Raw genomic sequence first — 14589 nt, 5'->3', positions numbered from 1 at the left:
GACTAGGCTTATATTTACTGGAATTTAGAAGAATGAGAGGGGATCTCATAGAAACATATAAAATTCTGACGGGATTGGACAGGTTAGAGGCAGGAAGAATGTTCCCAATGTTGGGGAAGTCCAGAACCAGGGGTCACAGTCTAAGGATAAGGGGTAAGCCATTTACGACCGAGATGAGGAGAAACTTCTTCACCTAACTTGTTAACCTGTGCAATTCCCTACACAGTTGTTGAGGCCAGTTCATTAGATATATTCAAAAGGGAGTTAGATGTGGCCCTTAAGGCAAAAGGGATCAAAGGGTATGGAGAGAAAGCAGGAATGCAGTACTAAAGTTGCATGATCAGCCATGATCATATTGAATGGTGGTGCAGGCTCGAAGGGCCGAATGGCCTACTCCTGCACCTATTTTCTATGTTTATGTTTCTAACCCTGCCACCTTCAGAGATTTGTAAATATGCATCCCCAGGTCCCTCTGCTCTTGGGATGGGGGAGGAATCTCGGGGGCTGGGAGCAGCATCAATGGGGGGGGGGGTCGGGATGATCGAGAGGGTCTCTCTTGCTCGACGTTGTGGTAATTTGCGGGCGATACCCAGGCCTGGTTTCCCGAGTGGGTTGGCTACCTCAGGGCAAACCTATGTTCCACTAGGACCTCCAGCAGGTATTGGGCCAAAAGGCTGCTTCAGGTGGGAGCAAAAGTCGCCTCCTTGTCCTGAAGCAATATGATAGACGGGAGTTTCCTGACTGCCATTTTGGATGTCTGCACAGCCCCTGAGAAACTGAAGCAAATTATTAGTAAGTGTTGCTTGATAAGGTCTCGAGGGGAAGTCTAGTCTCTTCCCACCCACCCCCTCGTGTCATTTCTCCCCCCCCCGCCCCCCCCCACCACTGCCCTGCCTTTTCCTGTCTTTTTTGTTTTCCTTTTTCATGTATCCAAATATCCCTTAAAAGATAACATGGCCTCTGGTCTCAGCTGAACCATTGCAGTGTCCCTGCTCCAACAACCTGTTGCACCTCTTGTGTTGAGAGCCGATTGTGTCGAATGCGTGTAATGACATTGCAATAAAAAGGATGAAAGTCTTGTCTCCTTTCGTAAAGGAGATAAAGTTTTGTAGAAACTTTGTCCCGGAGACTGCCCCTGTGAGATGGGAATGTTGTCAGGGAGAGAGGGAAAAGCGCGCATCGCTTTCAGTGCAATGACATTATGTAAATGTGATGCCACATTGACACTCCAATGACACCTTTCACTGTGAATAATGAGGTGGAGACCAATGTTCCCTGTAGGCTGTGCTTTGTTCTGCATGGCCTCTTTTATTGCGTGGTGTTTACAGTTCCGCCTGTGCGCGGTGTTTACAGTTCCACCAGTGCGGTGTTTACAGTACCGCCTGTGCGCGGTGTTGAGTAGAGGAGCCAGTGAGCAGCCTATGTGGGAGCTTTCCCGTTACCACGTAGCTGCGAAGCTTTGAGGGAACGTTGGTAGAGACTATTTATGCTGTTACAGAGGAACATGGAACTTAATATTGCCCTGTGTTCTTCCCTGATCCCTGTATCTTCCTGTCCTTCTAATTTTTCAATTTTCCTTAAAATATACATTGGTCTCATTGTCAACCAATTCCTGTGATGAATGATTTCATGCTCCATCTGAGTAAAGACATTTCTCCTAACCTCTTGTATAGGAACAGGGGGAGACCATTCAGCCCCTTGAGCTTGTTCTGCTCTGGTTCTGCCATTAAATCATGGCTGATCTGTATCTCCACTCCATTTACCTGTCTTTGATCCATATCCCGCCATACCCTTACCCAACAATTTATCCATCCCAGTATCCACAGCCTTTTAGGGGAGAGAGGGTTCCAGGTTCCCACCACTACTGTGTGTGTGGCAAAAATGCTTCTGCCATCACCCCTGAACAGCCCAAGTCTAATTCTAAATGATGCTCATTGTTCTGGACTCTCCCACCAGAGGAAATAGATTCTCTCCCTCTACCCCATCAAATCCCTTTATCATTTTAAACACCTCAATTAGATCACCATCTAAACATCGATTAGATCACCCCCTCCACTGTCTAAACTCAAGGGAATACAAACCAGTCTTCATCATATAACCATTTTAGCCCCGGTATCATTCTCGTGAACCTGTGCTGCACTCCCTCCTAGGCCAATAAAGCCTTCCTGTGGTGCGGTGCCCAAAACCGAACGCAGCACTCTAGATGGGGTCTGACCAGAGCTGTGTGCAACTGAAGCATCACTTCCTCATTTTTGGTTTCCAGCCCCCCTTCAGATAAAGGCTAGCATTCCATTATCCTTTTTGTACCTGACAACGAGCCTTTAGTGCCGGGTGTACTTGGACACCTCAATCCCTTTGCTCCTCCACAGTTCCTCATCTCGCACCATTAGGGAAATATTCCAGTTTGACTTTTTCGGATTATTCTGGGATTTCTGTCACTCTTCTGCTGAAGTGCGAGTGGGAGAACGGGAGAAATGCTGCTCCTGTGTAATTGCACTGTGTGTGTCAAACAAATGCATGAATTTCTATTCGTATAATTATTGCACAATTGTACAAAACGCTAATCTACAACTTCAGCTTGGTCACCTGGGTAATCTTTCCAGTAAAACTGGTTTCCTTTTTTCTTTTGTGCAATATTTCCAAGAAACAAACCAGCAATTAGTACAAGAACTGTAGGTGGCACAGTGCCCAGTAATAACACTTCACATAGTGCAATACTGTTGGAGTGCACTGATTGGTATGTAGGCAAAGCTGGCACCCACAACGGCCGAACATGCAATTAAATAAATGACCGGTTAATCCACCACCACGGCCAGTAGCCCACCACCATCACAGCACATAGTCTTCGGCGAAAGACCAGGCATGATGTTCAAAACCACAACTTTGGTGAGAATGCTACCAACTAAGGCAGTCGGCACAAGTTCAAAAGCGATTCAGCACAGGAATGGCAGTGACCTTGCTCCTGTCTGAATGCTGTTTGTATTGGGAAAGGAACTCAGGCCACCAATCTCACTGACGACGGCTCCGAGAAAGCACGATGCAGCCCCGACAGTGACTTTTCAGAACTCTCTATGGGGAAGGGTGCAGCCTGTACTTGGGGCCTTCTACAATGTCTCACCAGAGATAGGAAGCTCAGTGGTTTGGGTATCGAAATGCAAAAAATAAGGAAGAAAGACTTGGATTTATATAGTGCCTTTCACAACTTCTGGATGTCCCAAAGTGTTTTACAGCCAATTTCTGTACTTTTGAAGTGTAGTCACTGTTTTAATAGAAACAGAAGATAGGTGCAGGAATAGGCCATTCGGCCCTTTGAGCCTGCACCACTATTCAATATGATCATGGCTAATCATGCATTTCAGTACCCCATTCCTGCTTTCGCTCCATACCCCTTGATCCCTTTAGCCGTAAAGGCCACATCTAACTTCCTTTTGAATATATCTAATGAACTGGCCCCAACAACTTTCTTTGGTAGAGAATTCCACAGGTTCATAATTCTCTGAGTAAAGAAGTTTCTTCTCATCTCGGTCCTAAATGACTTACCCCTTATCCTTAGACTGTGACCCCTGGTTCTGGACTTGCTCAACATCGGAAACATTCTTCCTGCATCTAACCTGTCCAGTCCTGTCAGAATTTTGAGATCCCCTCATCCTTCTAAATTCCAGTGAATACAGGCCCAGTCGATCCAGTCTCTCTCCATATGTCAGTCCTGTCATCCCGGAAATCAGTCTGGTGAACCTTTGCTGCACTTCCTCAATAGCAAGAATGTCCTTCCTCAGATTAGGAGACCAAAACTGAACACAATATTCCAGGTGAGGCCTCACCAAGGCCCTGTACAACTGCAGTGAGATCTCCCTGCTCCTATACTCTCATCCCCTAGCTATGAAGGCCAACATGCCATTTGCCGCCTTCACCGCCTGCTGTACCTGCATGCCAACGTTCAATGACTGATGTACCATGACACCCAGATCCCGTTGCACCTCCCCTTTTCCTAATCTGCCGCCATTCAGATAATATTCTGCCTTCCTGTTTTTACCACCAAAGTGGATAACCTCACATTTATCTACATTATACTGCATCTGCCATGCATTTGCCCACTCACCTAACCTATCCAAGTCACCCTGCAGCCTTTTGGCATCCTCCTCACAGCTCTCACCGCCACCCAGCTTAGTGTCATCTGCAAACTTGGAGATACTACATTCAATTCCTTTGTCTAAATCAGTAATGTATATTGTAAATAGCTGGTGTCCCAGCACTGAACCTTGCGGGTACCACACTAGTCACTGCCTGCCATTCTGAAAAGGACCTGTTTATTCCTACTCTCTGCTTCCTGTCTGCCAACCAGTTCTCTATCCACGTCAGTACATTATCCCCAATACCATGTGCTTTAATTTTGCACATTAATCTCTTATGTGGGACCTTGTCAAAAGCCTTTTGAAAGTCTAAATACACCACATCCACTGGCTCCCCCTTGGTCACTCTACTAGAATTTTTTTGAGGATATAAACAAGAAGATTTGTCAAGCATGATTTCCCTTTCATAAATCCATGCTGATTGGACCGATCCTGTCACTGCTTTCCAAATGCGCTGCTATTACATTTTTAATAATTCATTCCAACATTTTTCCCACCACTGCTGTCAGGCTGACTGGCCTATAATTCCCTGTTTTTTCTCTCCCTCCATTTTTTTAAAAAGTGGGATTACATTAGCTACCCTCCAATCCATAGGAACTGATCCAGAGTCCATGGAATGTTGGAAAATGACCACCAATGCATCCACTATTTCTAGCACTTCCTTAAGTACCCTGGGATGCAGACTATCAGGCCCTGGGGATTTATTGGCTTTCAGTCCCATCAATTTCCCTAACAATTTGCTGACTAATAGGGATTTCCTTCAGTTCCTCCTTCTCGCTAGACCCTCGTTCCCTGAGACTATGTCCCCTTGCAGGCCAGGTAGATAAGGTGGTTAAGAACGCATTTGGAATACTTGCCTTTATTAGTCGTGGTATGTATGCAATAAAGGTACAAACTGAGTACTGATTAACCTAACAATATTCAACCTTGTTTCTGCTTTATTACGGCCCAAAGTGCCTGACTCACCAAATGGCTGGCCTTTTATACCCGAGCAGCACCATGTGTGTGCTGCTCAGTGGCCTCCAACAATGACACCATCTGGTGGCTACAAACAGCATGTACATACATGACAAGTCGAGGCATGGAATAAAAGAGCAAGGAAGTTATGCTTGAACTGTATAAAACACTGGTTAGGCCGCAGCTGGAGTACTGCGTGCAGTTCTGGTCACCACATTACATGAAAGATGTGATTGCACTGGAAAGGGTGCAGAGGGGATTTATAAGAATGTTGCTTGAATTGGAGAATTTTGGCTGAGGGAAGATTGGAGATGCTGGGTCTGTTTTCTTTGAAACAGTGGAGGCTGGGGGGGATACATGATTAAGGTGTATAAAATTGAGGGGCCTGGATAGAATGGATAAGAAGGACCTATTTCCCTTGGCAGAGGGGTCAACAACCAGGGGGCACAGATTTAAAGTAATTGGGGGGAGGTTTAGAGGAGATATGAGGGGAAATTTATTTACCCAGAGGGTGGTGGGGGTCTGGAACTCACTGCCTGAAAGTGTGGTAGAGGCAGAAACCCTCACCACATTTTTAAAATACTTGAATGTGCACCTGAAGTGCCGTAACCTGCAGGGCTACAGACTGAGAGCTGGAAAGTGGGATTAGGCTGGGACAGCTGTTGGTCGGCCGGCCCGGACACGATGGGCCGAATGGCCTCCTTCCGTGCTGTAAGCTTCTGATTCTTACCTCTTCCTTCACGCAGCAATTCCATCGTCCGGGGTGAACTGTCTAATTGTTTAAATTGCCTCGATCCTGATGTTTATTCCCCTTCCTTTATTCCCTCTTCCTCTGCCCTTTCCTCACTCAGGCACTTTGAAGAAATGAAAGATGACGCGATTGTTTGTAACATCGGCCATTTTGATATTGAGCTGGATGTGAAATGGCTGAACCAAAATGCAGCCAAGAAGGTGAACATTAAAGCCCAGGTAGGTGACCACTTCAGAGCTACAAATGTGCAGCTCTGACTCTGAACCCTCAGCACAAACTGGCCCTAATTTGGCACAAAGTTAGCAATTGTACACAGATCACCGGATAAGTGAGGGAAACTGCAGTGCCGTGCTGGCCCACAAGAGGGTGCTCCTGTCCCACTGAGGCACATTGGAGAGTCGAGTAGCAGCAAATGTTCAAAGCACTGAGCTCCATCAATTAGTCTCCGGGACAAAATTAATTGGCATTTAGAAAAGTATGGACTAATAAATGAAAGTTGGCACGGATTTGTTAAAGGCAAATTGTGTTTGACTAACTTGAAGGAGTTCTTTGAAGTAATGGAGAGGATTTATGAGGGTAGTGCCGTTTGTATATGGATAGGATCACTGCTTATTTCATGTATATTAATGACTCTGTCAATAACTGGAGGGCACAGATTCAAAATAATTGTGAAAAGATCTCTCGGGAGATGAGAATGTTTTCACTTAGTTGTCAGGATCTGGAAGGTTCTACTTGTAAAGGTGGTGGAAGCTATTCCATAAATAATAAAGTGGAGTTGGGTGGATCCTTGGGATGAGCAACTTACAGGGATATGGGACTGAGCACCACTGCTTTTTCGGACTCCTGTGCTGTAAGTTTCTTTGTCTATGACCTCAACTTGGGTATTCAGAGCATAATTTCAAAGTTTGCAGATGATAAGCTCGTAAATATAGTAAACAGTGAGGGATAGTAATAGACCAGGAGGACATCGACAAACTGGTGAAATAATTGAATTTATGGCAGATGCAGAGAAGTTGGTAGGAGAGGCAATATAAACTAAATGGTACAATTTTTAAAAAGGTGCATGAACAGAGACCTGGGGGTGTATAAACACACCTTGGAAGGTGGCAGGGCAAGTTAGGAAAGCTGTTTAAAAAGTATCTGGGATCCTTGCAATTATTAGCAGAGGAATACCATACAAAGCAAGGAAATTATGCTAAACTTTTATAAATCACTGGTTAGGCCCCAGCTGGAGTATTGTTAATTTTGGGCACCACACTTTATAATGTCGAGGCCTTGGAGAGGGTGCAGAGGAGATTTACTAGAATGGTATTGGGGATGTGGGACTTCAGTTATTTGGAGAGAGTGAAGAAGCTGGGGTTGTTCTCCTTACAGAGAAGGTCAAGAGGAGATTTGATGGAGGTGTTCAAAATTACATAGGATGTACGGCAGATTTGGAGATTATGCTCAAATACAAATTGTCCGTAAATACTGGAAACACAAGTTTTACTGACACTAGCCAATGGGTTACCCCAACCTGAGAAAAACCCTGTTACCCCAACTCCAGACCATCAAACAACTTTCTATCCAAACGGTCACGTTTCCTCTTGTACCAAGCACCTGAATTTTAGACACCTTATCGAATGCTTTCTGAAAATTCATATACATTGTCAACTGCATTTCCTTAAATGTCACTTTTAAAAAAAAAACTTAGTCAAAAATGGTATTTTATTGTTCGTTCTGGGGATGAGAGAACCCTCAGGCTCAAATTTATTGGCCATTCGCAGTTATGCTGCTGACGTTGAGCTAAACATGCAGGCTGTGCCTGGCCCGTCTGATGAGGGTGTCCGGTTCCTGTCTGGAGACATTACTGAACTTATGGGCGAGTTTCTCCAATATAGCAGCAGCTCTCAAGTCACTATGTGCTGCTGCCTTAAAATGGATATAATTAATTAATTCTCACCACGTGCCAGGGTTGGATTGAAACTAACTTCTGGGCAGCTCCCTCAGCACAGTAACCACCAGGCTACTGTTGTTAACAAATCTATGCTTACTGACATTGATTAACCCAATGTATTTCTAAATGCTCAGCGAGCTTGTGGTGAATAATGAATTTTTTATTTACACGTGGCACCAGCCTGCAATTTGTCGGTGGATCATTCATTCGTGCCCATTTATATTGACGTGCTGGAGTACAGTTACATTTGATATATCTACTCGAGCCCAGTTCTGCCTCCGATAATCACGTGTGTAATTTCAGTGAACTGTCACTGGTTTTTCTACTTTCCAGAGGAAACTCTCACCCTGCTGCTCCCTCAGCTGAGTCCTCACAGATTACAGACCGACCTGGCTCCTCACCACAAAACAATCCATTTACCCATTGCACATTGACTTGTACTTGTGAAAAGTCAATGAAAGCTATCGGTCAGGTTGCACGTAGAATGAACATTTTACCGATTTACTAGCAGCGTTTTATCTAATGGTAACTGACTGTTGGACAAGCCTGTCCCACACAATATATAGACTCCCCATGCCACCCAAAAACTCTGATCTCCAGGGCGGAGTGAAAACTCAGGCCAATTTGGATTTTCCCTCTGAATATCTCTCTCCCCCTGCCCCCTCCCCCCCCCCCCCCCCCCTCCTGTGGGGTAATCCTGACATCTAACCTCAATTTGGTCTTGTGCAACTTAAAATTGTGACCCTGGTCCTCCCTAACACATTTAATTGGAACAAACTGTCAACTGTCAACTGCAGCACCATCTATTCCCTTCACCTTATAAACTTTGATCAGATCATCCATAAGTTTACACTTCTCTAGTGTCGAGTCCCAACTAAGATGCAATATAACTGGAATGCTTTAAACTGGGAAATGGTCCAGTGGTTCTCCACTACATCCTTTCCAAAGCTTCTGTCACCCACCATGTGAGGAGGCCATAACTGGACACAGTATTCCAACGTGGACCTAACCATGGCCTTGTACAAGAAAGACTTGCATTTATACAAGGACGAAATAGTACACCTCGTCTTATAATCAATTGTCCTATGAATGCACCCCAATACCCTTCACTTTAGCTATCACTTCATGGCATTGCTCGTGATCCTTCAGCGATCTATGCACTAGAACTCCCAGATCTTTCTTTCTCCACTTCCCTTTAATGCTGCACTTTTCCAAATTCAACATTACTTGCCAGTCATGAGCGCAATCTCCCAACACATTGACATCTGCCTGAAGCTGTTGAGCATCGTCTACAGTCCCAACACTGCCATAGATCTTGGTATCATCGGCAAGCTCTCCGATCGTGCCAACACCTACATCTAGATCATTAATAAAAATAGTAAAAAAACAACAGTCCCAATACCGATTCCTGCTGGACACCACAACTTTCTTCCTATGGCCTTCCAGCCAGTTCAGCTCAATAAATTACCATGAATGCCAGAGGCTTCGCTCTTGGAGAGTAACTTGTCAAAAGCAATATGGTCTGGCTCCTTAGATTCACAATTCCCTCTCTTTATAGGGGAATGGATTCATAAAAACAGAGAAAATAGGTGCAGGAGTAGGCCATTTGGCCCTTTGAGCCTGCACCGCCATTCAATGAGTTCATGGCTGAACATGCAACTTCAGTACCCCATTCCTGATTTCTCGCCATACCCCTTGATCCCCTAGTAGTAAGGGCTACATCTAACTCCTTTTTGAATATATTTAGTGAATTGGCCTCAACAACTTTCTGTGGTAGAGAATTCCACAGGTTTACCACTCTGGGTGAAGAGGTTTCTCCTCATCTCGGTCCTAAATGGCTTACCCCTTATCCTTAGACTGTGACCCCTGGTTCTGGACTTCCCCAACATTGGGAACATTCTTCCTGCATCTAACCTGTCTAAACCTGTCAGAATTTTAAACGTTTCTATGAGATCCCCTCTCATTCTTCTGAACTCCAGTGAATACAAGCCCAGTTGATCCAGTCTTTCTTGATATGTCAGTCCTGCCATTCCAGGAATCAGTCTGGTGAACCTTTGCTGCACTCCCTCAATAGCAAGAATGTCCTTCCTCAAGTTAGGAGACCAAAACTATACACAATACTCCAGGTGTGGCCTCACCAAGGCCCTGTACAACTGTAGTAACACCTCCCTGCCCCTGTACTCAAATCCCCTCGCTATGAAGGCCAACATGCCATTTGCTTTCTTAACCGCCTGCTGTACCTGCATGCCAACCTTCAATGACTGATGTACCATGACACCCAGGTCTTGTTGCATCTCCCCTTTTCCTAATCTGTCACCATTCAGATAATAGTCTGTCTGTTTTTACCACCAAAGTGGATAACCTCACATTTATCTACATTATACTTCATCTGCCATGCATTTGCCCACTCACCTAATCTATCCAAGTCACTCTGCAGCCTCATAGTATCCTCCTCGCAGCTCACACTGCCACCCAACTTAGTGTCATCCTCAAATTTGGAGATACTACATTTAATCCCCTCATCGAAATCATTAATGTACAATGTAAACAGCTGGGGCCCCAGCACAGAACCTTGTGGTACCTGCCTGCCATTCTGAAAAGTACCCATTTACTCCTACTCTTTGCTTCCTGTCTGCCAACCTGTTCTCAATCCATGTCAGCACACTACCCCCAATCCCATGTGCTTTAACTTTGCACATTAATCTCTTGTGTGGGACCTTGTCGAAAGCCTTCTGAAAGTCCAAATACACATCAATTGGTTCTCCCTTGTCCACTCTACTGGAAACATCCTCAAAAAATTACAGAAGATTTGTCAAGCATGATTTCCCTTTCACAAATCCATGCTGACTTGGACCTATCATGCCACCTCTTTCCAAATGCGCTGCTATGACATCCTTAATAATTGATTCCATCATTTTACCCACTACCGATGTCAGGCTGACCGATCTATAATTCCCTGTTTTCTCTCTCCTCTTTTTTAAAAAGTGGGGTTACATTGGCTACTCTCCACTCCATAGGAACTGATCCAGAATCTATGGAATGTTAGAAAATGACTGTCAATGCATCCGCTATTTCCAAGGCCATCTCCTTAAGTACTCTGGGATGTAGTCCATCAGGCCCTGGGAACTTATCGGCCTTCAATCCCATCAATTTCCCCAACACAATTTCACGACTAATAAGGATTTCCCTCAGTTCCTCGTTCTTACTAGACCCTCTGACCCCTTTTATATCTGGAAGGTTGTTTGTGTCCTCCTTAGTGAATACCGAACCAAAGTACTTGTTCAATTGATCTGCCATTTCTTTGTTCCCTGTTATGACTTCCCCTGATTCTGACTGCAGGGGACCTACGTTTGTCTTTACTAACCTTTTTCTCTTTACATATCTATAGAAGCTTTTGCAGTCCGTCTTAATGATCCTTGCAAGCTTCTTCTCGTACTCCATTTTCCCTGCCCTAATCAAACCCTTTGTCCTCCTCTGCTGAGTTCTAAATTTCTCCCAGTCCCCAGGTTTGCTGCTATTTCTGGCCAATTTGTATGCCACTTCCTTGGCTTTAATACTATCCCTGATTTCCCTTGATAGCCACAGTTGAGCCACCTTCCCTTTTTTATTTTTATGCCAGACAGGGATGTACAATTGTTGTAGTTCATCCATGTGTTCTCTAAATGTCTGCCATTGCCCACCCACAGTCAACCCCTTCAGTATCATTCGCCAATCTATCCTACCCAATTCATTCCTCATACTTTCAAAGTTACCCTTTAAGTTCTGGACCATGGTCTCTGAATTAATTGTTTCATTCTCCATCCTAATGTAGAATTCCACCAGATTATGGTCATTCTTCCCCAAGGGGCCTCGCACAATGAGATTGCTAATTAATCCTCTCTCATTACACAACAGCCAGTCTAAGATGGCCTCCCTCCTAGTTGGTTCCTCGACATATTAGTCTAGAAAACCATCCCTTATGCATTCCAGGAAATCCTCCTCCACTGTATTGCTTCTAGTTTGGTTAGCCCTATATGCATATTAGTCACCCATGATAACTGCTGCACCTTTATTGCATGCACCCCTAATTTCCTGTTTGATGCCCTCCCCAACATCACTACTACTGTTTGGAGGTCTGTACACAACTCCCACTAATGTTTTTTGCCCTTTGGTGTTCTGCAGCTCTACCCATATAGATTCCACATCATCCAAGCTAATGTCCTTCCTAACTATTGCATTAATCTCCTCTTTAACCAGCAATGCTATCCCACCTCCTTTTCCTTTTATTCTATCCTTCCTGAATGTTGAATACCCATGGATGTTGAGTTCCCAGCCCTAATCATCCTGGAGCCACGTCTCTGTAATCCCAATCACATCATATCTGTTAACATCTATTTGCACAGTTAATTCATCCACCTTATTACGGATACTCCTTGCATTAAGACACAAAGCCTTCAGGCTTGTTTTTTTAACACCCTTTGTGCTTTTAGAATTATGATGTAGTGTGGCCCTTTTTATTTCTTGCCTTTGTTTACTCGGCCTTCCACTATTGCTTTTTACCTTTCTACCATCTGTTTCTGACTCCATATTACTTCGTCCTGTCTCGCTGCATAGGTTCCCATCCCCCTGCCATATTAGTTTAAACACTCCCGAACTGTATTAGCAAATGTTACCCCCAGGACATCAGTTCCAGTCCTGCCCAAGTGCAGACCATCCCTTTTGTACAGGCCCCACTTCCCCAGAACTGGTTCCAGTGTCCCAGGAATTTGAATCCCTCCCTCTTGCACCACTGCTCAATCCACGTATTTATTCTAACTATCCTGCTCCCTCTACTCTGATTAGCACCTGGCACTGGTAGCAATCCAGAGATTACTACCTTTTGGGGTCCTACTTTTTAATTTAACTCCTCGCTCCCTAAATTCAGCTTGTAGGACCTCTTCCTGCTTCTTACCTATATCGTTGGTACCTATATGTACCACGACAACTGGCTGTTCACCCTCCCTCTCAAGAATGCTCTGCAGCCACTCCGGGACATCCTTGACTCTTGCATCAGGGAGGCAACATACCATCCTGGAGTCTCGGATTCGGAGTAATGAGATCACACTTGCTGCTTTAGCAGTCTGGTCAGGGGCTTCTTCAACATTGAGAAGGATCAGCAATATTAAAAATCCCATTGCTTGCCTGCAACAGTATCTTAGAAATTTACAGGACAGAAAGAGGCTATTCGGCCCGGCGTGTATGTACTGGCTCTTTGAAAGGTGCTTCACCCCCATCCCAGCTTTTTGTCCGTAACTCTGTAAATTCCTCATCGAGTATCTGTCCAACTGCTTTAAAATTATTTATGGAATCGCTTCCACCACCTTTTCAAGTAGAGCATTCCAGATCCCCATAAATCGGTGAAAACCTTTCTCCTTGTCTCCCCTCTAGATCATTGGCCAATAATTAAAATTTATGACCTATCCTCGCGGTGGGATTTGCTGCTGCTGTTGGGGAGAGTTTAAACTAGATCGGCATGGGACCTAATCATACATTCAGAAGGGAGTGGAGCAAAGCTGGAAATGGAGAGCAGAAAATGAGGAAATGAGTTTGGAATGCAGTAGAGGAGGGCTAGAAAATTGGTAGTGCTTAATGGTATATACTTCAATGCAAGGGGTCTAGTGAATAAGGCAGATGAGCTGAGGGCACAGATAGACATGTGGAAGTATGATATAGCTGTTACTGAAACATAGCTTAAAGTAGGACAGGAATGGCAGCTGGACATTCCTGGTTACAGGGTTTTCAGACAAGACAGAGATGGGTTAAAGAAACAATTACAGCTATCTGGAGGGACGATATGCTAGAAGGATCATCAAATAGAAACAGAAAATAGGTGCAGGAGTAGGCCATTCGGCCCTTCGAGCCTGCACCACCATTCAATAAGATCATGGCTGATCATTCCCTCAGTACCCCGTTCCTGCTTTCTCTCCATACCCCTTGATCCCTTTAGCCGTAAGGGCCATATCTAGCTCCCTCTTGAATATATCCAATGAACTGGCATCAACAACTCCCTACGATAGCGAATTCCACAGTTTAACAACTCAATGATGAAGTTTCTCCTCAACTCAGTCCTAAATGGCCTACCCCTTATCCTACGACTATGCCCCCTGGTTCTGGACTTCCCCAACATCGGGAACAATCTACCCGCATCTAACCTGTCCCGTCCCGTCAGAATCTTATGTTTCTATGAGATCTCCTCTCATCCTTCTAAACTCCAGTGTATAAAGGCCCTGTTGATCCAGTCTCTCCTCGTATGTCAGTCCAGCCATCCCGGGAATCAGTCTGGTGAACCTTCGCTGCACTCCCTCAATAGCAAGAACGTCCTTCCTCAGATTAGGAGACCAAAACTGAACACACTATTCTAGGTGAGGCCTCACCAAGGCCCTGTACAACTGCAGTAAGACGTCCCTGCTTCTACACTCAAATCCCCTAGCTATGAAGGCCAACATACCATTTGCCGCCTTCACCACCTGCTGTACCTGCATGCCAACTTTCAATGACTGATGAACCATGACACCCAGGTCTCGTTGCACCTCCCCTTTTCCTAATCTGTCACCATTCAGATAATATTCTGCCTTTGTGTTTTTGCCCCCAAAATGGATAACCTCACATTTATCCACATTACACTGCATCTGCTATGCATTTGCCCACTCACCTAACCTGTCTAAGTCACCCTGCAGCCTCTTAGCGTCCTCCTCACAGCTCACACTGCCACCCAGTTTAGTGTCATCTGCAAACTTGGAGATATTACACTCAATTCCTTCATCCAAATCATTGATGTATATTGTAAAGAGCTGGGG

The 14589-nt window shown here is 44.8% G+C and overlaps 1 protein-coding gene across 2 annotated transcripts in view; it reads left to right on the top strand.

The window, feature by feature from the left end:
- The window catches only part of ahcy (adenosylhomocysteinase), a 75878-nt gene that overhangs the window by 49193 nt on the left and 12096 nt on the right, over nucleotides 1-14589 (top strand). For both annotated transcript variants that reach the window (XM_070896528.1, XM_070896527.1), the window contains one exon: nucleotides 5939-6056. In XM_070896528.1, coding sequence (XP_070752629.1) covers nucleotides 5939-6056 — 118 coding nt within the window. The remainder of the gene's footprint in view (nucleotides 1-5938; nucleotides 6057-14589) is intronic.

This window comes from Pristiophorus japonicus, chromosome 12 (genome assembly GCF_044704955.1).
Source record: "Pristiophorus japonicus isolate sPriJap1 chromosome 12, sPriJap1.hap1, whole genome shotgun sequence".
Taxonomy (NCBI): Eukaryota; Metazoa; Chordata; class Chondrichthyes; family Pristiophoridae; genus Pristiophorus; species Pristiophorus japonicus.
The sequence above is the reverse complement of the archived record's forward strand: the minus strand, read 5'-3'. Positions and strand labels throughout refer to the sequence as shown.